At 42.0% G+C, this 25918-nt stretch overlaps 1 protein-coding gene across 1 annotated transcript in view; it reads left to right on the top strand.

The window, feature by feature from the left end:
- Positions 1–22363, top strand: part of cmtm4 (CKLF-like MARVEL transmembrane domain containing 4) — a 33043-nt gene extending 10680 nt beyond the window's left edge. The window contains exons 2-4 of the mRNA XM_056248467.1: positions 2149–2325; positions 11148–11246; positions 20208–22363. Coding sequence (XP_056104442.1) covers positions 2149–2325; positions 11148–11246; positions 20208–20372 — 441 coding nt within the window. The 3' untranslated portion in view covers positions 20373–22363. The remainder of the gene's footprint in view (positions 1–2148; positions 2326–11147; positions 11247–20207) is intronic.
- The last annotated feature ends 3555 nt before the right edge of the window (positions 22364–25918 follow it).

Below are 25918 nucleotides of genomic sequence, written 5' to 3'. Positions count from 1 at the left end.
ATATGGTTGCACAGAAGAAAGTAAGTTATAAAGGTTTAGAATGACATGATGGTGTGCAAATGATGACATAATTTTTATTTTTAGGTAAACTGTCTCTTTAACAAGGCACCTAACCCCACCTTGAGATTTAATGTTGGTTGCTTTGATTAAACGTTTCAGTCAGAATAAACCAACCAATTGGAAGGGGAGAGAACTAGGAAGAAAATGCAAATCGAAATTTGATTCAGTGTTTTACAAGCTGCTTTTGACTCAGAAGTTAAAATAAAACAATTCATAGAAATCACATAAACACATCATATTTTATTTTAAATTATATTTATTTATATATTATTATTTAAGCCATTGTTAAAGCTATAAGAAATTACTTGTCTTCACAAAACTATGCTAATTCAGTGTATTTAGCATTTGTGCTCATAGATACTAGAACATTGCATTTGTATAACATTATGTGCTTTACCTTATTAAATGTTTTATTTTTGATATTTGTGTAAAGAAAAAACGAAACTCTTTGCATTGTAGATCAGGTGACTGATCTGTTCAGGTCTCATGTAATGCAGTCATGCTGGCTGATGCTTGACTCGATTTGCATTTCAAATGCACAACATGAGCTATGGAGAAAAAATACAGAATTTTATTTAGTCTTATTTTCTTTATTGATTGACAAGTTGACTGAGAGTCCCTGAGTATTCACTATTTTATTCCACAATATTAAAAGCTATTTTCTTGGTCCCACTCAAATGGGGCCCTCAGCCCTTTGCAGTTTTCCAAAGAGTGTTCCACTTTGGTCATCTAAAGGCCAATTGGCTTTATGCCGAGCGTCACGTGACCAAGCCGGAAAACAGATCACATCGCTTCCGATTCAGGTCTTTTGTATGTGCTTCATGAATTTTTTTGCGGTTTTACTCAAGATAACTTAAAAGGAGCAAGCAAAAATGAGCATAACCAATGCCCCTCGCATGTGCAGATTGATATTTAAAAGTTGTTTTAATTTTTCTTCTTCACACTAACGTTTAGATATTTAAATAGCATAAAACACCAATAACAAAGTGAACTTAGTAGGTTAGCTGATTACCTTAAAAATCCATAGATATCATAGTTAGTTCTTACGGCCGTTAACACTTTCTCTGACAAGCGGATGCAATGAGACCCGTTTTCCGGTTTGGTCACGTGACGCTCGGCATAAAGCCTATTCACAGCGCACAGACAAACACCAACAAACAAGTTGGCAGTTGGATTTCGAATTTTATGAAAAATAACTGTCATGTGTCAACTGTCAACAAACGTGTTTGTTGGTGTTTGTCTGTGCGGTGTGAGTTGGCCTTAATGCATAAACTGGTGAATAGCAGACCTAGCCATCAAGTTCATTCTAGTTGGATCCAATTGAATGCCCTACAGTGTCATGGTCCAGTGGATGGTTTTGCTTTTATTTCTCTGCATCAGGAGAGGCTAAAATTGTTGGCTGACTTTCACTGTTGTTCCATTAGCAAGCCAACATCCAGTTCTTTATTCATCACAGAAATCATTAATTTCATAGGGAGGTTTCCACATTGTACTTCCATATCTAGATGTGCATCTTCTGCCGTATGACAGCATCCGGCAGCTGGAAATGGCCGGCCGTCTGGATGTTGGAATGTTTTGTGGCAGTGGTTCTGTCTCCCCTGTTGGAGCGAGCCAACCTGTAATCTGTCTGAGGTTTTATGCTGGAGAGTCAAGGCTGCATAACACCTAAATAGCATTTTAACCTCAGAATTCTTCCCGTGCTGTGGTCTACTGACAAATGCGGCAGGAAAACATTGGTGAACCCTCTGTGACTTCAGTAGGGTTCAACACACTCTACAAGGCCCTGTTATGACCATGTGGAAAACGCATTACAAAGTAAGCGCTGAATGTAGATGAGTCATTTATTCCTTGAAAAAGCCTTTCGAGAAAAATACTTTCTTGTGGTTCTTCACCGCTCTTCACAAAGGACTACATTGTATTATATTGTGGTCTTAAATCAGAGATAAATCTGTATAGTTGTATCGTTTAAGTCAACATCAGATGCTGGCTTTGATTTTCTGCTCGATAAAATTAAGCGAGTTGTTTACTGCTGGGACAAATGCTTGTTGTGTTATTTTAAAATAATCGTTTTTCTCCTCTCTGTTGCAGGTCCTGGCTCTCATCTCTTTCATCTTTATTGAGACCGTAATGATGTGCTCGCCTTGTGCCGGCGTCTACCTCTTTGAGTTTGTCAGCTGCAGTGCCTTCGTTGTCACAGGCGTCTTGCTCCTCATCTTCAGCCTGAACCTGCACACCAAAGTGCCGCATGTCAACTGGAGTCTAACAGTATGTCGTTCTTATTACCTCAATGATTTGATTTCCACACAAAACTTCAAAATCCTTCACAACATTAGACTTTTAAAGGGATAGTTCATCCCAAAAATGAAAATTCTGTAATCATTTATTCACCCTCCTTTTGTTCCAAAACTGATTTTGCATAGCCTAGCTAAGCATATATATTTTTTTTAATCATTTTAAGTCGCTATTTAAAAATTTGCTATAAAAACAAAACACATTTTTTTTACAGTGCAACTATTTTTCATTCAACCCATTTTTTAATGGCATAATATAAAGGGTGTCCAATCCTGCTCCTAGAGGGTCATCGTCCTACAGATATTAGCTTCAACCAGCTCCAACACACTTGCCAGGAAGTTTCTAGTGCAGGGTTGTCCAATCCTGCTTCTGGAGGGCCACTGTCCTGCACAGTTTAACTCCAACCAAACTCCAATTAAACACACCTGAACCAGATAATCAAAGTCTTAGGGGCCATTTAAACGACACCGTTTTCAACTAAAAACAGAAAACTTTTATGCGTTTTGGCCTTTCGTTTACACGACAATGGCGTTTTGGTGGCCTGAAAACGCAAGCTTTTGAAATCGGGTTTCAAAGTGCAAGTATTCCATGCATAACACAGCGTTTTTAGTCGTTTTCACGGATCCTTGTGAACAGGGATTGTTTTGACAACGTCGTCGTCTGTTTGTGTCGTCCGTTTTTAGTACATCGTTGTCGTGAAAACATACCCTTACTAGGCATACTACAAACTTCCTGGCAGGTGTGTTGAGGCTAAACTTTGCAGGACAGTGGCCCTCTAGGAGCAGGATTGGACACCCCTACAATGCATAATATTTTAAGAAGTGCATGTGATAATAGATAATGAGAAAGCATTAATTATTTGTGGCATAAATGAAACAGGTTTTCTGTTGCCATGACATACTAGAAAAAAGCTGCTCTCTTGTGTCCAGTGCTGCTGAGGAGGAGGCCATACACACGGGGTTCGTATTGCTCAGAATGGGAGCTTGTGTGCTCACAGCTCTCATTAAACCCGCTTCTAGCAAACATGAATTGCTGCTCTTGGGAGATGAATTTACTGATTCACTGAAAGATTAATAAGGCATGGTTCCCTTTGTCCCCCTGCCTATACACACACACTCACACACAAAGCTCAGCATAATTGGACCTCAGTGCTGTGGATCTATTACAGAGCTGCTGTAGAGTTTTATTTCCAGAGCTGTGCATACGTACCAAGAAAAGTAACAGCAACTCACATCCAACCATAACTATCTCATTGCATTATGGTATACGCAAGAATATGTGCTTAACCTCACACAGACAAGAAGAAAGTACCTCTACCAATTTAAGTTCAAATTTCTGTTTTCTTTAATATTTCATTTGCCCCCAGACGTAAAGTAGATGGAGAAAGTTGAACCCTTGTTTGCAAACGGGTTTCAAAAAGTCCTTTATTTATGCTTTTAACATAGCGATTTTGCTTCTCTCATCTGCGTGAGATATTGCCCCACTGTTTATTTATCTTACTTTTTTTTTTCATTTGACATTTCTTTTATCTTGCACTGGTAACAATTCTCCACAAGCTTTCATGCTTGGGGTTGCCAGATGTCTAGAGTTTAAATCCCCAAATTTAAAGAGTTTTAACCTCTTAAATGGATATATTTTAGTGATCTCCATTGCGATATTCTGCTCAAATGATGAAATGTAATAAAGCTAAACATGAATCTTGCTGAATAGATGCATTTACACAAACTTTGTACTGCAATACAAAGTCTTTTTCTTGTTTTAATAGAAAAATGTTCACATATTTTGGAATTATGTTTAATTACTATGAATTCAATTGTTTTAGCTTTTATCATAAGCTTCTTATGGTTTTACCAGTTTTCATAATGTAAGGAGTGTGTTAATGTATATGATAATTATGATAAATCAGGAAACTTGATGAGGTCAAATAAACTGTTGTGAGTATGAAAATGAGCTGATGTTCTCTTAATGTTCTTCTCGTGTTTACTCAACTGAGAACAATCATCATTAATAATCGCAATTATAATTTTTGAGCAAAATAATAATGAGTATCAGTTTAACCATTTATTGTGGAGCCCTAATTTAACCAAGTATACATGTATATAAAAAAAGCTTAGAGCATTACATTTTGATTTAGGACAAGACCTTTTCTCTGTCTTAATTCTTTGACATGCTGCTTGTTTTGGCACTTTTTTGTTTGATTTACAGTGGAGAAATAAGAGGAAATGGTGGGGGGTAAAAGATGGAATGAGATCAGGAAATGTTGAGAGCTGGATTGTGTTGGTCATGGGGGAGATATTAAACAGGGTTTTCGAGATGTCCAGTCGATGCATGTGAGTGTGTACACTCTTGCTTATTTTGAATACTGATGAGTTGGGGTTTTCTTGGTATTGCCATGGCTCATTGGAAGAACTGTGATCTTTATGACCATTTCAGCTGTGGTGGAGCTTTGGAGGTTTTGGACTGAGCATGATCCTGCCAGGCAAACCCCATGGGCTCAGGCCTCTCATTTGTTCTGGAATGGATGCACTTGGGACAGGGGTTTGTTCAGCAACAGCCTTGCTCTCCTGCCCTCCTTCATGTTTGTATCTCTGGCTTTCGTAACTTCACCACTGCTGTGCTTCAGGAACTTTCACATAACACAGCGCTAAAAGTAAACGGTACTTTTTGGTCCTGTAATTGTGGTCTCAGAAGAGTTTTATTTTTCATTTTAAGATAAAACCCTTCCAAACCCAGCAGCAATTAAACTTCTCCCTCTAAAGAGCAGAACTGTGGTGGACGTTTTAGGTCTTAAAATCTTTCTGCGCTAAATCTGTTCATGTCGACTAACGTTGATTTAGTTTAGATGGCAGCAGATCGGAGCGCACACACAAAGCTACTGTAGCTATAGTTTCTTGTGGCAGTTGGTTCCAGAGGGGTTGTGTGGGACGGTCCGTCTATTGTACGGCACCCCTACTCCCACTGAGTGCTTTGATGGTGTGATTCAGTGCCAGGCTCAAAGGGGGCTGGCATGGTGACTGACATTATTGAAAGTGATAGGCCAGTAGAATGAGCGCATTCAGCTCACGGTGGTACGCTGGCACAATTGTACCAATTCACAAACCTTCTCTAACCGCACACATATACATATATACACAGAAAAGCACAGCCAGTATTCGCTAAACACAACTAGAAATAGATGGTGCATTTTAACAGGAGAGGAGGAGAGATTTGACTTTGTGAGGTGACAGGATAATGATTGGTTTTACATTGTGTGCTTTAATGGAATGGCCTCTTTGAGACTTGAGACGCATTGCAGTAAACCTATGATTATGTGTCATTACTGAACATGAGCTACAGGCCGATTGGGAGAGGGTAAAGATGCATTAAAGATGTGCAATTTGGAAATCTGACTCATTAAGATCATCATAAATTATTATTCAACTAACTATGGCTGCACTCGAAAGCTGAAAAAGGATGCCTCCGCAGGCAGCATATGGAAGGTAGGGAGGCAAAATGGCACGTCCGAAATAATCCCATGATCGTGTCACATCCTGTCTACTGAGATACCTTCATCTGAGCGATTTTAGAAGGCAGCATAGATGTATCCTTTACTGCCTATGATATCACACTATCTGGTGCTTTAGATTCAGTAACAGTTCGGCTAAAAAATAAAACTGGCATCTGAAAGTTGCTGTTGTTGGTCAGCTTGTGTGTAAATGTACGTTTTTGACCAACTTTTTCCACTTTCAATGTCTTTTTTTAGTTTTGTAGTAATTAAATATTTGCTTAGTTATCACCAAAGCTCTCTCTATTTTGTAGATCATTAAACCATTATGCTGCCTCGGAAGTCTCTGCGAAATCAGTTTTGAGAGGTACCTTTGGGTGCAAACGCTGCCTGCAAATGCATTGCCCGATAGGGCAGCCATGCAGGCTTTCGGACGCAGCTCTAGATGTAATATTATTTATTTATTATATTTTCTCATATGCTTGTATTATCGGGATGATTTCCCATCTACAACTTCATTTTATAGCGGTGGAAACTACCTGTATAGTGAGCATCAAGGGTCCAGATCAAGGACAATGGTTAATATAGTATCATGCTGTCTTTCCACACACAGAGCATCAGAGGCCCTGTTTACACCTGGTATTAAGATGTGTTTTTGGTCGATCGATCACAAGTAGACGAGGCAGACACATACCTGTTTATACCTGTTTGTATTTTAATCTGTCTCTTTTGTTCACTTACAATCACCTCTGTCCTGATTTCTTCGAGGGGAGGGTCTATGGGCGGGTAAATGTATGGGCTTTTTCAGATCTTTCAATCGAATCAGCGAAATAAGCTTGCGCAGTTTTCATATGAACGTGCCTGGAGATGACGGAAAAACAGACCACGCCAAACTCTGTGCGTGTTTGTTAGAAATCAGGAATGGTGAGAGAACATTGTGCTTGGGAAATTGTTTGTTTTCAAATCAAACTTGGATCTCCAGCCAACAAAGTTTGAATCTGGTCTGGCTAACGCGCTTCCCATAATGTTTATGCGTTAGGTCAGTAGGCGGAGAGCAGGTGGTATTTTTGTGGCTGTTCGAACACATGTTGACCACATGAGCGTTTACACTACGAAAGCAATCCGGTCGAATGCGTTTTCCACTACTCCTGGAAGTGGTCGAAAGTGGGCAAGCTCAAAATGTTTTAGACCCTGTTTACACCTGTTTTTAGCATCATCCACGTGTGATCTGATCGACCAAAACGCATCTTAATACCAGGTGTAAACAGGGCCAGCGAGGCCCAGCACACCAAAGGAAGTTCCAGGAAAAACTTTTAGCAGCTTAATTTAAAGCTTAAATCTCACCACCGAGGCAGATGAAGAGATATGACTGAAACTTCAGGATTCAGGTTATATTGCCCTGCAAACTTGGGATGGATTTTTTTTTTTCACATTTCCAAGATCTATGGGCCTTCTGTTACCTAAAGCAGTGTGTAACTCAGTATTAACGCACCACTGAGAATATTTGGCACAGACCGTATACGGCGCAGAAGCTCAGCTAAGACCCCGCCTAATTCTCTGTGTTTTTACATTGATTCTCTGCTTGGATATGGCTATTGTGCATAAATAACTTTTTTTGGCAACAGTTTGCTGAATGCTCTGTCCCCCATTAACACTCTCTAATGGGTATAGAAAATGTGAAGTCTTTTTTTGAAGGTGATGCTGCCCAAGTGTACACTATTCTACGCATCCTAGCTCAAAAGTATTTATTTCTTCTGAAAAATTCCTTCGTTAACAACTTGGAGGGCCGCAGTGGCTGTTAAATACATCAGAGATGTGAACCCAGTGTGAACACTACATTTCCCAGTTTTAGACCCCTCCTGAGGCCAGTTTGCCTTCTCTACATGCAGTCCGCCAGTACACACACATACACACTCCTGAGAGTGCATTTCAAGGGCACTTATGACTGCTTTTGTTTGTGTACAATTTCATATTACCTGCATTAACTTAAATGTTATATGTAAACCTCCATTATTAGATTTATGATGCTATTGTGCTGTATGTTCATCATTAAGTAATTCTGTGGACTTAGTACTTTAGTTTAACCTCAGGCATATGCTTTGTGTTCTAACACTTAGAATATTTTAAACACGTCAGCAGTTTTTCACATTATGTGTGTTTCAGAGTTTGGTTTGGCTTGCATTTGATCCATCTGTTGAAGTATATGTGAAGGCAAAGGCTGGCTTGGCATGTGTGTGAATGATTGAGACCGTATCCTGGTTTTGGGATATTGTTAGTGTGCTATATTGCGTGTGAGATGGGTATGGTTTCGCTTGAGTGTGTGTGTGGATGAGAGAGAATCATGTGAGACTCCCAGTCTCCCATCATGTCATTGTCACATGGGTGGTCATGCCTAAGTCACGCTGCAGTGCTTATTGGCTGCAGACAGACAAACCACCCAGCTCCTCTCAAAGTGTGTATAATGCAGATTTTAAGGATAAAGAGAGAGAAAAGGAGACTTTAATGTTCTGTAGTGTGGGAAATCTGGATGTTACCTTATTGCTTCAAGGCTCAACTTTTTTTTCCTGCTAGCCCAGTCAAATCAGTAGTTCATATATTTACTATCAATATACGTACATGGTCACACTTTATAATAGGTGTCTTTAACAACTATGTACTTATTTTTTTATGTAAGTGTACAATGTACTTATTGTGTTTATGTTGTATTGCACAACATTTTGCTGCTACTGAGGTGGGATACGGGTAAGGTTAGGATAGGTTTAGTGGTATGGGTAGGTTTTAGGGTGGGTCAAAAGGGTAGGGAAAGCTCAACAGTGTAATTATAGCTGTAATTACAGAAATTAATGGCAGATGTAATTACATTCAGATAATTATAATAATATAAGTACAATATAAAAACATGTATGTACATAATGTCATGTTTCAATGTGTTTAAGTTCTGTTTTGTAATCTGATTTCCCCCTGTATTTGTGATTTTGGTTTAGTCCTGTTATTAGTTCAGTTTTGAGATCTTGCTTCTCCCGTCTTTTGTGATTTTGGTTCAGTCCTGTTAGTTTTCCCGCTCTGTCTAATTAGTAATTCCCTTCACCTGTGTTCTGTTAATTATCCCATTAGTCCCTGTTCATTTAAGCCCTGTGTTTTCCCTCAGTGTTTGTTGGTCGTCGTCAATCTATGGTTGTGTGTGTTTTGAAGTCCTGGAGAGTTTCCTTTGTTTCTGTCTGTTCCTGTAAGTTGACTTTGTAAATAAATCAACTATACTTCAGTTCCCGTGTCCTCGTCTTCGGCAACCTCTGCACTCAACCCTGACACATAATAAGTGCATTGTATCAAATGATTACTTTAAATGTTAGTACGTAGTAGTTAAAGACACCTAATCTAAAGTGGGACATTAAATATAATCAATTGTATATTAAATATAATATATTAATATAATCATTTTTAACAAAATGCTAAGATTTATGTTTAAAAAATTGTTTTTATATTATATGAAAGATTCATATTTTCAACCCATTCTTAATGATGCATCAAAGATTATCATAAATAATTTTTAACTTATCTTAGTGCAAAAGTTTAATTCGCAACAACAGTGTTCAGTATCACAGACAACCAAATGTTTAATTTTCCTAAGGCATAAAAACATGCACAAGATCAACAAATGTAAGACAAATGTAGTGAATGCAGCACAGTTAAAACATTCTTTCACATTGAGTAGTTGAACCCTAGTCAGTGATCACATAGTCATAGTGCATCCCCTTCCTCATCCAGCAGATTCACTGGCCACAAGAGTCTTACTGCATGTACAACTGGAGAAGACTGTCTGTGTTCACTTGAAGACATCAAAGCCAGCGGTTCATGGTGCATCGGCCTGGGATGTGAAATTTGAGGTGCCAGCCAGTGAGGTTCAGTTTGTGATGTGCTTTGAAGGGCTTGTTACATTTCACCCCCCACAGAGCCAAGGCTCAGAAAAAAACACGTCTATTCCAGACTCTAAACGCTCAGCAGAGTCAATAAAGTAGGATTTGCCCTCTTCTCAGAAACCTCCAAATGGTTCCTCTCATTCTCACTCTCTCCTGAAAACGTTGACTCTAATTTGTGAAAGTATTAAAACTAAACTGTGACGGTATCGTTGCAAAGTGGTGGATGGATTAATTGAGGGAAAACTGTAATAGCAATAAACAACTTGGGAAAGAGACTTGCATACCTCTACCAATGCCCATCCGTCACTTCATAACTGCATGACTGTAAATGAATGACTTTATGGCCCAAATAAAAGGTACTCCTGTGTTTTTGTGATCTAACATTATTGTGCAGATAGCAAATAGGTTGCACACAGCTATATATTTGCACAAGTCTTTGCGTGTGGTAGTACCAGGGGTTTTGAGTTATGGCTTTTTAGTTATCATGAAAATAACAGGTTACTCTTGATAGACCTGAACTGGTTTCAGAATGATTGCCCTAAAGGGTTTGTTCACCCCAAAATAAAAATTCTGTCATTAATTGCTTGCCCTCATGTCGTTCCAAACCCGTAAGACTTTGGTTCATCTTCGGAACTCAAAATTATGATCTTTTTGATGAAATCTGAATAGTTGGTTAATTGTTGGTACTTTTGGCTCCCCCTCCCTGTCAAACTGCATCACTGCAGTCAGCATGACCACGCCTCACTGCCAGCTCCTCTCTTTTCACTCTTTGGTCATAAAATGGTTTTCTGGAGTACAATATAAATCCAAACTTGTGAATGTGTAAATGTTGATATGACCTTTTTTAAAAACAAAAAATTATTAACTAACATCCATGGCCACATAAACACTGCAGATAAATAGAGTTTTCCTTTTCTCTACACAAATAATGTATTGTTTGTATGAGATGTCTATTTTCTCCTGGATCACAGCAATGAAAGTTTATGTCTTATATTATTTGTCAATTTCGACACCAGTCCCACATTTCAATGTGGTAGTCATCCTAAAACTTTGCAGTGTATACAGGCCTGTGTCCTAACAGATCAGAGATTATTTTGAATCCGAGAAGTGCAAATTTTGTTTGTTTTTCAACAGCTAATATTCCAGTCTGTAGTATCAAATGATCCTTTAGAAATCAATCTAATATACTGATTTGAATCCCGTCACTCACATGAGACCAGCAATAGCAAATCACAATGATCCAATCAATTCCTGATGGACAAAAATCAACCAAGTCCCACCCTACAATTTTTTTTCCTGTTCGAGAAGCCGTTTCACTTGGATATATTTATGACACAACAGGGAAGAAAAAGCAAATTGTGTTTTTATTCACATTCTCTCTTTCTCTCTTGCAGGATCTAATCAACACTGCCACCAGCACCTTGTTCTTCTTTCTGGCTTCAGTGGTTTTGGCAGCCCTCAACCATCAATCTGGAGCAGAGATTGCAGCTGTGGTACCTATCAAGCTTACTCAGCTCTTTATTTCATGAATCCTGTCCCTGTGGTTGTGGTTGGATTCTAATGTTTAGTCATTTCTCAAGTATTTTAAGTGGGTCCTAATCTGCCCGGGCTCTGCTGCCCTCATGTGGCTGAAATGGAGCACATAGTTGTTCCTGGAGAGAGTCCTGGACAGGCAGACAGCGGGAAGTTTTGAGAAGTCATAGTCACGATCCATCTGAATGATTCACATTGTTTGATTTTCTTCTTTGATTTTTAACACCGAAAACCTCTCTGCTTCCTCCTTTCCTGTTTCTCCATCCCAATTTTCTTTTCACTCACAGTTTTGTTCTTCTCACATGTTGTTTCTATCTCAGAATTTAGATTGTGTCAAGTTTTGACTGCATCACTCATTACTAGATCCACAGAAGCACAGTTTGGACACATCACTTTTGTTTATAAAATATTTGAGCTAATTTGATCATGTGTTTAGCTGTCAGTAAAAGTGAAGCACTCTCAGCTCTGTTTAAGTCAATTCCACAGAATTTATGGAAGCCTTTTTCCTGAGGTCAGAGAGAGGAAAAAAAAAAAGATAACTGTGAGATAAAGTTTAAAATAAGAAAAAAGAGTCACATTGTGAGATATAAAGTCACAGTTACTTTTTTCTTTTCTTTTGTACTTTGAGGCAGAAAAAGACTTCCATAAGAATTTCATTGATTTTCCTACAAAATCCCCAAAGAAAATGCTAAAAAAAAATCCATCAGGGTTTGCACGTTACATTATCTTAGAATTGAAGCTGACAAACTAACAAAAGTTAGTTTGTGTGTTTTGGTCGAGGCTGCTGACCTCTTGTGTCTGTGAAGAGGTTTGTAAAGATAAGTAGATGATTCCCAATATTGTAACAGGATCAGGTTCTTTTACTCAGATCCTGACCTTTATGATTGTAGACACTTCATGTATGACCTGAGCTCAGCACAATATCCACCAACACCCTAGAAGTCAAAGGCTGGGGATTTGTGCTGAGTGTTTTATGATAGAGATGTTCTCAGCGGGAAACCACTTTAACACCCAGGGATTTTGCTGAACTACAAGGCACGGCAAATTCCTTTGGCTCTCACAGCTTGAGAGAGAAAGAGAGAGAGAGAATTTAGTATATTTTGGTAGAAGTATAGATGTTATATTTACTGTGACTTTCCAAAAATGCTTATTCTGTAATCCTTTTCTCACCCTCATGTCGTTTCAAATCTATAAGACTTAATCTTTGAAACAACTTTTAACCGTTAAAAGTACAGGTAACCAAAATTTAAAAGATCCAAAATGTTCATAAATGCATTGTAAAAAGTGAATGTGAATCGTCTCGGTTACGGATGTAACCCTCGTTCCCTGAGTAGGGAACGGACACGTTTTGTTGTGACGACGAATGGGGTTTCGCTTAGAAAGCCTATCAACTTCGAGTATTACAAAACGAGCCAATGGCAAAGAAATGCCATGGGTCTGCGGATTTTGCATAGCGTGACTCCGCCCTACCTCATGGGTATATAAGGAAGTATGTTGGCAACATGTAGTTATGTTACTTGCTGAGGAGCCGAGACTGAACTCAGGCTGTTCCAGCGGTACAGCGAAAATGGCAGGGAGACGTAACGTCTCCGTTCCCTACTCAGGGAACGAGGGTTACATCCATAACCGAGACGTTCCCTTTCGTAGTCACTACGAGTTACGTCGTGACGATGAATGGGGTTCCCAGTCTAATCACGCCACTCGGCTGTCTTCCAGTGCCCTGCGTAAGTCTGAGCTCCATGTTGTGAGACTAGCACGGACGAAGGACTCCTACTTAAAGGGTTAGTTCACCCAAAAATGAAAATTATGTCATTAATGACTCACCCTCATGTCATCCCAAGCCCGTAAGACATCCGTTCATCTTCGGAACACAGTTTAAGATATTTTAGATTTAGTCCGAGAGCTTTCTGTCCCTCCATTGAAAATGTATGTACGATATACTGTCCTTGTCCAGAAAGGAAATAAAGACATCATCAAAGTAGTCCATGTGACACCAGTGGGTTAGTTAGAATGTTTTGAAGCATCGAAAATACATTTTGGTCCAAAAATAACAAAAACTATGACTTTATTCAACACAATAATTGTCTTCCGGTTCTGTTGTCAATACGCGTTCAGTGACGCTGATGACGTAAGAAGCTGCTGACTTGTATCTGGTGGGTCCCTGTATTCGGGTTCAAATAAATATGGCTGGACAAAAAATTGCAAGTCTTCCTCTGTGTCGAAATCCTTAGACATGTTTGCGAAGATTGTTTTGTTTACAGCGTGGTCTTACATCATCAGCATCACTGAATGCGGCTCGACAACAGAACCGGAAGAGAATACAATGCTGAATAAAGTCGTAGTTTTTGTTATTTTTGGACCAAAATGTATTTTCGATGCTTCAAAGCAGGGTGGAATGTTTCAACCCCAGGGGTGGCAAGGTGGCTTGCCAAGGGAAAGACACATGCTCAGAGAGGCTTACAGTGGAAATACACATGTGGGGGTCGCCCAGAGGGGGAACCATGCACATGGCGGCACCTGGCCAACGTGAAAGCTGCCGGTGGCATAACTCTGGCGTTTGACGTCAACAGTGCTGGAGGAACTCAGGGCTTGTCGGGGAAACTCGCCTAAGAAAATATTGCACGTGTCCAGTCCGTGGAGTGGAATGGCAAGCAAGCGAAGACACCTGAGCCGATCCTTGTACCGGCTGGTTGAAGCAAGTACATGAGAGGACACTGGCTCCACTCGGAGATAGTAGAATCTGGCGAATGTGTTGGGTGTCGCCCAGCCTGCAGCTCTAAAGATGTCTGTTAGCGAGGCGCCATGCGCTAGAGCCCAAGAGAAAGCCACACTCCGAGAAGAGTGGGCCTTCACACAAGGGGGCACAGTCGACCTTGCTGCTGGTATGCCAAGCAATGGTGTCTACTAACCAGTGAGACAACCTCTGCTTGGAGAGAGCCTTTCCCTTCAGCTTCCCACCATAACAGACAAAGAGCTGGTCAGAGGTCCTGAAACACTGCGTTCTGTCTACGTAAGCACGGAGGGTACTGGACAGAGCAGTGCCAAGGCTGGGTCTGCCTCCTCCAGGGGCAGCGCTTGCAGGTTCACCTGATCTCGAAGGGGAGTGGTGGGAACCTTGAGCACATATCCAGGCCGGGGTCTCAGGATCACGTGAGAATAGGCCGGCTCGAATTCCATTTCCATCAACGGAAAATGCGTGCAGGTCCCCTACCCTCTTAATGGAGGCCAATGCAACCAGGAGCACTGTCTTAACTGACAGGAACTTAAGCTCCACTGATTGCAGAGGCTTCAAGGGGAGCACTCTGCAGGGCAGTTAAAACCACTGAGAGGTCCCAAGAGGGACGAGAGGAGGGCGAGGAGGATTCAGTTTCCTGGCTCCTCTCAGGAACCTGATGATCAGGTCGTGCTTTCCCACGGACTTACCCTCGATTACGTCGTGATGGGCGGCGATAGCGGCAACATAGACTTTCAGGGTAAAGGGAGACAGCCTTCGCTCCAACCCATCTTGCAGGAAGGAAAGCACGACACTGATCGGGCATTTTCTGGGGTCTTCTTGGTGAGAAGAGCACCAGTTGACGAAGAGGTTCCACTCCAACGCGTAGGCATGTCTCGTGGACGATGCTCTAGCGGAAGTGGTGGTAGCCACAGGGAGTAAAACAGGTCGCAATGGGACGAGTCGTGGGAGGCAAACAGGTCTACCTGGGCGTCTCCGAACTGATCCCAAATCAGCTGAACCGACTGGGGATGGAGTCACCATTCTCCAGGAAGAGGCTGAAACCGTGAAGCTCGTCGGCTGCCCAATTCAGGGTTCCCGGAATATAATGGCTTGAAGCGACCTCAGATGCTTCTGACTCCATAAGAGGAGGTGGCGGGCGAGTTGAGACATACGGCGGGAGCGTAGACCACTTTGTCGGTTGGTGTACGCTACTGTCGTGGTATTGTCTGATTGGACTAGTACGTGCTGGTTCTTGAGCAACGCATGGAAGCGGTGCAGAGCGAGACGTACTGCCTGCAACTTGAGGCAATCGACATGCCAAAGGCGCTGGGGCCCTGTCCCTGCTCCTTCTCCAGGAGCCCACGGCAGCATGTCCATTGCACATGGCACCCCAGCCCGTGGTGGAGGCATCTGTTGAGACAACAACATGCCTGGAAACTTGTTCTAAGGGCACTCCGGTCAGTAGAAAGCTGAGGTTCGTCCACGGGGTGAAGGTCTGACGGCAGGTCAGAGTAACTGGTACTCGGAGCGTGCCTTGTTGCCATGCCCACCTCGGGACTCGATCGTGAAGCCAGAGTTGAAGCGGTCTCATATGAAGCAATCTGAGCGGCGTTGCTGCGGCTGCGGATGCCATATGCCCCAGGCGCCTCTGAAATAACTTCAGTGGAACCGCACTCTTGCCCTCGAACTGTCTAAGGCAGGGGTATCAAACTCAACTTAACTGGTAGAGTCTGGGTCAGGCTGGGCCGCATCAAGTATTCCACAAAAAAAAATGTATTCAAGTATTCCAAAAAAGGAGCACAACTGATCCAATCTTCTCAATCTTTATTATTAACGTTTCTTCTGAACTGTTCCTCTGAATTTGAACATTCCTTTCTGTACATGATTGGTTCTTCATGAGCTGTCCTTCTGACAGTTGAAGTTCATTTTACAAACTTTCTTTGTCTTTTCCTTATACACAACATCTTTGTGATACTTCATTTTACAAACATTTTTTTTCTTTTTCTTATAACACATCTTTGTGATTCTTTTATTTGCTCATGTCCTTTTTATTTTCAATATGATATTGAATGTTTTTTTGGAAGGCACATTTCCTTTTATTATACTTAGAAAAACAATTATTGCTTTTGAAATACAAATATTTGCAGTCATGTCTGCCCGTCTTGTTGAATTCTTTCTACACATGTATAGTGTCTCAGGCAAATTACTGACTTTGCACAAATCAAAGCAAACCTTCTTATCAACCTGTTGGACACATATTACAAGCTCAAAATGATTATTCTCACATTGTTTTAGAGCAGGGGTCTCCAACACATCGCTCGCGAGCTACCAGTAGCTCGTGGCCTGATTGGTGGTAGCTCGCCAAGGGGCCTGTTCACATATCGCGCTCACATATTTTGCGCGCTCAAGTTTGTTATTTCAAATGCAAGCGCGCTCATAATTGAAGCGACGGACTCATTTTTTCCAGGCGCAGTATGTTTGTACTTCGCGGTTGTCTATGACAACTACTGACAACAAACCCACCGTTAGCTGTCACGATATGGTAGGTGCCGGAGCACTAGGTCCCTGTGTTCGCAAACCTGGTCTCGAGAGTGAGTTAGGATCAGCCAGTCGTCGAGATAGTTCAGGATGTGAACCCCGTGTTGCCGTAGCGGCACAAGGGCTGCCTCGACGACTTTCGTGCTAGCCCAAATGGGAGAACCGCGTACTTGTATGTCCGCCTCTCGAAAACAAACTGAGGGAACAGTCTGTGTCGAGGAAGAAAGGAGACATGGAAGTAGGCGACCTTCAGGTCGATCGCTGCAAACCAATCCTGTGGCCGCACACATTCGAAAATGCGTTTGGCCGTGAGCATCTTGAACGGAAGCCTTTTTAGAAGGGAACGGTTCAAGACGCGCAGGTCCAGGATTGGTCGAACCCACCGGTTTCTTGGGTACAATGAAGTCGGGGCTGAAGAAGCCAGACTTCATTTCAGCTGGAGGGGTGGTCTCGATCGTACCCTTCGCCAGTAGGGTGACGACCTCCATACGCATGACGGGCATTGCCACCCACCACGGTATAGCGGATTCCCCGGAGCGGGGAGGAGACCGTGCGAACTGAATCGCATAGCCGAGCCTGATGATTCTCGTGAGCCAGCGGGACAGATAGGAAGCTCCAACTGAACCAGCGGGGTCATGTGAACCACAGACATACCCACGATGGGGCAGCGAGGCGGAATGACCGGCCCAGGCGTTGGTGGCGGAGCGTCCCGATGTGGGGGCACGGTCATATGCCGCATCCTGACAGAGGAAGGTCAGGGAAGGACCAGCGTTCCACGGGGGCCTGCTCTGTCATGGGTCTGGCGACAGAGGGGGACGAGAGTGGCGAGGCTCGTAAGCGGCGCGCACTGCCATCCGCGCCCTCTGGGGGCTCAAAGATGGGATGTCAGTTCTTTGGAGAAGAGGTTCTCCCCCGGCCCTCCACCGGGGGTAGGAGTGGCCCTGCAACCACTTCCTGAAAGAACTGCAACCCATCTCTGAGCTGCCCGTAACGGGAGCGCCGCATCGCCTGGCGTTCGGCAGGCTGCGGTACTGGTACAGGCTGGGGCGCCTTCCTGCAAACACCTCAATGGCGCGGCCCGGTGCTGCTGGGGCCGAGCGGAAGGGGGCGGAAGTCGCAAGTGGGCGCGTTCGGCGGCAAGCGGACTGAGGCATCTGAGCCGGCGGCTGGGTGGCAGTAGCTGGCCGCGGGGTCATAACATGTTTGGTAGCCTCAGTCTGCTTCTGGGCGGCCGAGAACTGTTGGGCAGAGTCCTCGACCGCGCCGCTGAAGAGGCCAGCCTGGGAAATGGGGGAGTTGAGGAAGCGGGTTCGCTCAGCCTCACGCATATCAACCAGGTTAAGCCAGAGATGTCTGACCACGCATGTGGACATCACCTGACCCAGGGAGCGTGCGGTCACCTTCGTCACTCGTAGAGCGAGGTCGGTGGCGGCAGGCAGCTTTTGGATGAGCCCTGAATCAGCCCTACCCTTGTGCATGTCATTGAGCACCCTGAAGGATGGCAATAACATTTAGTGAGGCGGCAGCCTGCTCCGCAGCTCTCTAGGTCTTTGCCACCGGAGTAGACAAACACCTACAGGCATTGTAGGGGTGCTTAGGGTCGCCACGCCAGGTGGAGGCGCTGTGGGGACACAGATGTGTTGCCACAGAACACTCCACAGGGGGAACCCCAGTGTACCCTTGGCCACGGCCTCTGCGAGGGCAGAGAAGGTGGAAGAGGCCGCTGAGCAGTCGCGAAAAGTCAAAGGAGACTCCCACGATCTCATGACCTCTTCATGCACGTCCGGGTAGAAAGGATTTGGGTTCGCCTCCCCCAAAAACCAATCATCAGCCTTGAGTGCTCGGGACATGGCGGATGGTCCCACACAAGCCCGATACTCGCAGCGGCCCGGGAAAGCATAGCTGTCCACTCTGGATCAGACTCTTTATGCTAGCACACCCGAAAGTGGCAGCACAAACGAGCCCTCATCTCCAGAGGACTCCAGCTCACCTTGTGATGCGGCGATAGACATGATTTCATCAGCTGGGGAACCGAATGAGATCCTGGGCCCGTCGGCGTCCTCGAACGCGGCTCTGGTCAGCGAACTCATCCAGAACCACACGGGTTGCAATGTGACAGAGGGGGGTGTGGACCGAGGATATTTCATCGGTTTAGTTCCACAACAGCCGCCTTAGGACACCCTGGCCACCAGCCAAAGTATTCTCTCGCGTGGAGAAAATAGATCGGTGTGTGGATGAGGGGACTCTCGCTCTATTGAGCTCATCGAGTCTTGACCGTTACATTGCGATAGTCATGTTCCCGCGGGGAGAACATGACGCATCCACGAGCGTGACGCTGTCTGAGCGTGATCGAAGCCCAAACACGTCAAAACAGCGTTTGTGCCCATCAGCTGAATCTATCAAACTACCGCACTCAGAAATACACAGGTAGATCGTATTTAAAAAGACGTGCCACGTGCACGATCTTTTTGTGAGATAAAAGCTCGCAGCAGTGCTGAAGCGCCCAGGGAGAAACACACAGGCTGTTCAGTTCAGCAGGCAGAAATGTGAAACTTGCTAGAACACCGCATCACACCAACACTGACTGGAAGTTGCTCGTCTAGAAGATTCTCGAAGAATATGCTGCAGGAGTGAAGAGGACTTCTTGGCTCCAAAGCAAAAACATAACTGCATGTTGCCAGCGTACTAGATGGTCCTCACTGCAGAACACGAAATCCAGGGGGAGGAGTTGGATCCAGATCCAACTCCTCCCACCTTACATATACCTAAACCTACCCATCTCCGCCCCCTGATCCCTAACCCCACCCCTAATCCTACCCATCTCCACCCCTTAGATCTGGATCCAAGTCCGCCCCCTGGATCTCGTGTACTGCAATGACGGCGGAGTCACGCTATGCAAACTCCACAGACCCATGGCATTTCTTTGCCATTGGCTCGTTTTGTAATACTCAAAGTTGATAGGCTTTTTAAGCGAAACCCCATTCGTCGTCACAACGTAACTCGTAGTGACTACGAAAGGGAACTAGGGGTTTAATACAAGTCTTGAGAAGAGATGCGATTGCTTTATATAATGATCAGATTTAATGTAGGCTTTCATTTACATCTAAACATCAATCGACACACATACATAGGACACAACACATATGGTAAACACGGAAGATCATGCACTGTAAAAAATTATATGATCAATAAGTAATGACAACATATATTTTTACATTGCTTTAACATCAAAATAAGTTAAGCAATTTTGAACTTTTTTTATGTTAATACAAGATTCAACTAATTTTTTTAAGTCAGTTTAATGTAATTTAAGTTTAAATGACAAACATCCAAGTTGATTGTACTTAATTTGAGTCAGCAACATTTTTTACAGTGTGTGTGCATCACATGCATGTCATACGCTTGAACAAACATCACTGGTCCTCATGCATCAAGCACACTCGTTTGAGCTTCCGTTTATCAAATGTGATGTGCCCTATGTAGTATGTTTCGTTTTATAACATTTTTGGATCTTTTCAAAGTCTTAAGAGCTTTGATCGACATGAGGGTCAGTAAAGGATGACAGAATTTTTATTTTTGGGTGAACTATCCCTTTAAAGCTCATAGTTTAAAGCTGAAACCATCCACCTCCAGCCCTCTTACAGTCATATGTGTTTGTTTTCTCCAGGTTTTTGGGTTTCTGGTGATGGGAGTATATGGCGTGAACACGTATCTGGCAGTACGGAGATGGCGTCTCGGGGACTCACGAGACGGACCCCTGCAGACCAGCGAGTACATCCGTGCGCGCACAGCCTCGCGGGGAGAGGTGGAGTCACGGCCTGAACTACAGTAAACCACACAGACGGACCAATAGAGACTGAGACAAGCAAAGCCCCGTCTGCATTCCTGTCACAGTGTGTTCTTCTGTGTATCCTCGTGACGGTGGGCAGTTAAGATGAGCGCTTACAAACAAACAGTTGTGTGAACAGTCTGTCTGAAGTGGAACAAACTTCTGGCATCTTCATTATCATCAAGCCTCAGGCCATCGTCATTTGACTGTATACTTCAATCTTTCCACTAATTAAGGGCTTTACCTTACCATGATCTGGATGAATATTGACAGAAACTCACTTCACTGTGCTCCTAAACTTCTCCCAGCAGATAACCTGAAAGATTTTAATAATGCCTGCAATAAACCACTTGAACCCCCTTCAATTTAGCTCCATTCCCAGTCGGCTAATATGAAAGGATTGCAACTGTTTCTAAAATGTGTCTTATCAAAGATCAACTGATTTAAGTGATCTGAAGTGGAATGGGAATATGTGAGAGGGTTTATGAACAAAAAAAGATGGCTTTTTCTCTCTGCTATTGTGATCCTGTATCCAAACACATCTGAGAAAACTGCAGTTGGATTGGGCCGTTTTTCTGTAGAGACGAGGTTAGATGTTAGGAGCACCAGTATTTATTTTAATGTTAAATATTTTTTATAATACCACAGCTTTGGTAGCCACATTGTACCAAATGTAGTATTTCACCTCGTGAATGTGACCCTGCGTTAAAACAGACAACAACAGCTTTCAAATTGTGTGTGTGGGTGAAGGGGGGTGTGAGTTTAATGTAACTTTTTAGATACTTCCGATTTTTAGATACTAAATCTTGTGTGCATAATCTATTGTTTTTGTTCTTTGTGGTTGTTTCTGTACTCCACTGTGCACTCAACCCTGTCCAGTTATCTGTATATATCGATTTAAGCAAGGGTAGAGTTTTTGAAGAAGGTGTATATATTATGTATCTGTGTGTATATGACATGACATACATGAAGGGTTCCTGTTTGTATGAATTCTTATGACTGATACTAACAGACTGTATTTGAAGGAACAAGTGTACTGCAGTACATATGAATGCACTTGCTAAACTGTGTATCTTTTTTCTGTGTGCCTTAATCGTAGAGGCTTGACTAGTCAAAACACTCAAACTCCTGGACACTAATGTCATGACAACATTAGCAGAATAACAGCTTAAGTGGATGTGAAATTTGATGAACTGATCATTGGTATGAAGATGTTTTTCTAAAGTGCTTTATTGATCCTCTAATGGGTCTTTTTATAAGGAGTGTCATGGAACGACATTGTGGGGGGAATGAAATGTATGTTTTACCACAGATTTTAAGATGTAGTGCAATTGTATGATTTTTTTGCCCCTAGAAAACGATCGTTCGTAGTATTCATTTATTGTCATACTTAAGTCTTACTATCTGAAGTTCTTCAGTGAAGTCACATATGTTGTGGAATAAGACAATGTTGAAATGAAGTAATTTCGAGGTGTAGGCTCACATTATAGAGATATAACAACACTGTGGACTTGAAAATGTTGAAAGACAATCACAAGAACGATTTACGTCTTGGTGGACTCTGCATTAAAGTGCTAAAGTAAATTTTTTCCTATTTTGAAAGCAATACTGTCTGTGTGCTTATGCTTTAATAATGTGTAAAAGCTTTCACTGTGCTTTGACTATGCTAAACTTCTTATTGGAAGATTTTAGCATCTAAATAACTCCTGATTTTGACCATATGGTTTGGACTGTATTTTCAACTCATAAATCATTGAAGTATTCCAAAAGGAACTATGTTGACATTTTGAGGGACTCAAATTTTGATAATGATTGTACTGTTTCTTGTTGACATTTCCTGTATTCAAGAAAGCAATGTTTTAATCATGTAACAGTGCTATAAATTTGTATTTTTGTATTTATAGAGTTGTGCATAGACTTACAAAATGCTAATTGTTTGAAAATATTTGTGATGGCAATCTTTTCCTCAAATAAATGGATTTGGATGGACTGTTGATCTATAAATGGAAAAAAGCCTTACTATGGTACACTGCATTTATATGGAATCCACTGCATTTAAAGACCCCCCTGTGGTGAAAATCAAGTTTTAATGTTGTTTAAATGTCTATGTGGTGTTTTTAACATGCTTTAAGACAAACCATGTGCAAATTCATGTCAACAGCATTGCTGAGTATTTGTCTCCTTAAAACTGCAGTGAACCAAAGATAGTCTTAAAAAACTCGGTTTGAAATCGCTGGTGTTTCTTACATCACAAACTACATCACAGATACCTTGTAACCAATCAGGTCAACGTGCGGGTGGGCTTTAGCATATCATTAACTGGTGCAAAGCAAGAGTCTCAAGAGATCCCGGTATATGTTTCTGTTGATAGGAAAAATCGGGTACATTTAGCAATATAGCGGGTGAATTATGTATATGTTTATGTTATGATGAACTATATGCCTTTCTCCACTGACGTTCTATGATGTTCGAAGCGTTTCTAAGGATGTTGATTTTAAGAAGGCAGACTGAGATGGCGAACGGGAACATGATTTATGTAACATTAGCAACACATTATTAGCTGTTTGATAATGTAGTCAAGCAAAAGGCTAATCATATTAATAACAGTTATGAGTCTGACGTTGTAAAGAGTGATACAATTGTGCAGCATTTACTACAGTAACTTGAGTAAAAGCTGACCGAGTGAATCTCTTGAGCTGGTGCGAGTGAGTGGAGACGGGGCTACTTTGCATATTCATAGATCCGCGTATACTAAATGAAGCAAGGGTGTAAAGTTATGGCATGAAGAAAAACATTTCACAGGAAAAAAACTTTTAAATATGTCATTTTGGTGATCAAAATGAGTTTTAAGGGATACAATTATTGACTACAGGGAGACTTTAAATCAGATCTACTGAAATACACCACATTTTACCACTAACAAACTCTAGATCACATTTTGCTTCTAACATTCAAACTGATTGAGCAAAATTATTTGCTCAAAAAACAAACAATATTACAAAAATTCCACAAAAAATATGTATTGATTTGGTAATCTGACAGTGCATGTTATTAAAGCATATCCACTCTTCACAGAAACACTAGAAGGTGGAATGTGGATGAATGCAACATGCCTTAAAATACAATAGTAAACCAGGAGACACTCACATACACTGCTGAAGCTCACGTTTATAATACAGTTTCAATAGCTGAGCAGTGCCACTGTAAGAAAAGTACATTGCTAAGTGAGCACGATGAGACAAATCTTGCCTTTTTTGCAGTGCTTTGGCAAGACATTGGAATTATATCGATATTACAAGACTAATACCAATGTGTAGACGTGTGGAAATGAGACAGGTGACTGTGGCCAGCCAACCACCTGCCAATTTCATGTATGATGTAAACTTATTTTATTGCTACAAAACATTATTATTCCAAATCCAGGGCTTCATCACCACGTCACGGATAATTGTTTTAAAATACAATTTAAGAGAACATATTTTGAGAAAATATTCTCCCAAAATAGTTATAATTAGTAAACACACACAGCTCCCAAATAAAGAAATAAAAAAAGGCTCGTACATACTGTAAAAACTGAAAGCGAACTGAAGCTGTTGGAGGCAGTATAAACATGATAAATGGTACAATACAGCCCTTTCTTCCAAAAAAAAAAACAGTCAATAAGCTTGATTGATGTGAAACTATTTCACTGGAATAATTCACAGTTTTGGGAAAATAAAATGAGAGGGACTTCGATTGTATGGATGTATACAGTACTGTACAAAGACTATACAAAACTCTAAAGCCCCGGTTTCACATACAGGGCTTAGATTAAGCCAAAATCAGGCCTTAGTCCAATTAGAATATTTAAATAGCTTTTATAAACGTGCCTTAGAAAAAAAAACATTACTGGTGTGCATATTAAGACAAACAAATGGCACAGACATATTTTAATATACACTCACCTAAAGAATTATTAGGAACACCTGTTCAATTTCTCATTAATGCAATTATCTAATCAACCAATCACATGGCAGTTGCTTCAATGCATTTAGGGGTGCGGTCCTGGTCAAGACAATCTCCTGAACTCCAAACTGAATGTCAGAATGGGAAAGAAAGGTGATTTAAGCAATTTTGAGCGTGGCATGGTTGTTGGTGCCAGACGGGCCGGTCTGAGTATTTCACAATCTGCTCAGTTACTGGGATTTTCACGCACATCCATTTCTAGGGTTTACAAAGGATGGTGTGAAAAGGGAAAAACATCCAGTATGCGGCAGTCCTGTGGGCGAAAATGCCTTGTTGATGCTAGAGGTCAGAGGAGAATGGGCCGACTGATTCAAGCTGATAGAAGAGCAACTTTGACTGAAATAACCACTCGTTACAATCGAGGTATGAGGCAAAGCATTTGTGAAGCCACAACACGCACAACCTTGAGGCGGATGGGCTACAACAGCAGAAGACCCCACCGGGTACCACTCATCTCCACTACAAATAGGAAAAAGAGGCTACAATTTGCAAGAGCTTACCAAAATTGGACAGTTGAAGACTGGAAAAATGTTGCCTGGTCTGATGAGTCTCGATTTCTGTTGAGACATTCAGATGGTAGAGTCAGAATTTGGCGTAAACAGAATGAGAACATGGATCCATCATGCCTTGTTACCACTGTGCAGGCTGGTGGTGGTGGTGTAATGGTGTGGGGGATGTTTTCTTGGCACACTTTAGGCCCCTTAGTGCCAATTGGGCATCGTTTAAATGCCACGGCCTACCTGAGCATTGTTTCTGACCATGTCCATGCCTTTATGGCCACCATGTACCCATCCTCTGATGGCTACTTCCAGCAGGATAATGCACCATGTCACAAAGCTCGAATCATTTCAAATTGGTTTCTTAAACATCACAATGAGTTCACTGTACTAAAATGGCCCCCACAGTCACCAGATCTCAACCCAATAGAGCATCTTTGGGATGTGGGGGAACGGGAGCTTCGTGCCCTGGATGTGCATCCCACAAATCTCTAGGGCTGTAGTCAACCAAAGAAATCCTTAGTCGACCAAAGTCCTGTCCTGCAGTCAGGACTAAAATCCTGGACTAGGACTAGATCAGTCGACTAAAAAAAAAAAAAAAAAAAAAAAAGAAAGGCGCGATGTTTTGCATTTTGATTGAACATTTATTAAACAATTGTCATAGAGCATTTATAAAACAACGACGAAAAAACATAAATAATACATAAAACTATAATAATAATACAATTCTTTGAAAATTAAGTGATCTTTTTAACTGCAAAGTGAGGAGCTCTGTCCTAGGTCTATAGTGACAGTCACAATCGCGCACCTGACCACACCACACGCTACAAAAAATATAACTGCTAAAACTGCCAAATAATGCAAAATCCTAATAAAAGCTCTCGTTTATACAGGCTGTATATTCTTCTTTACTTTCAAAGCTATGGGTTAACTTTTGTCCAGTCGATCTAGGCGTTTTAAAACAAACACACAAAAACCCCAAATAGCCTAAAAAACAATCCTAATAATAATAGGCTGTAGGCCTATAGTAGGAAGGCATATAGGTTT

The sequence above is a fragment of the Rhinichthys klamathensis genome, unplaced genomic scaffold (genome assembly GCF_029890125.1).
Source record: "Rhinichthys klamathensis goyatoka isolate OS25496 unplaced genomic scaffold, OSU_Roscu_1.1 h1tg000055l_1, whole genome shotgun sequence".
NCBI lineage: Eukaryota > Metazoa > Chordata > Actinopteri > Cypriniformes > Leuciscidae > Rhinichthys > Rhinichthys klamathensis.
The sequence above is the reverse complement of the archived record's forward strand: the minus strand, read 5'-3'. Positions and strand labels throughout refer to the sequence as shown.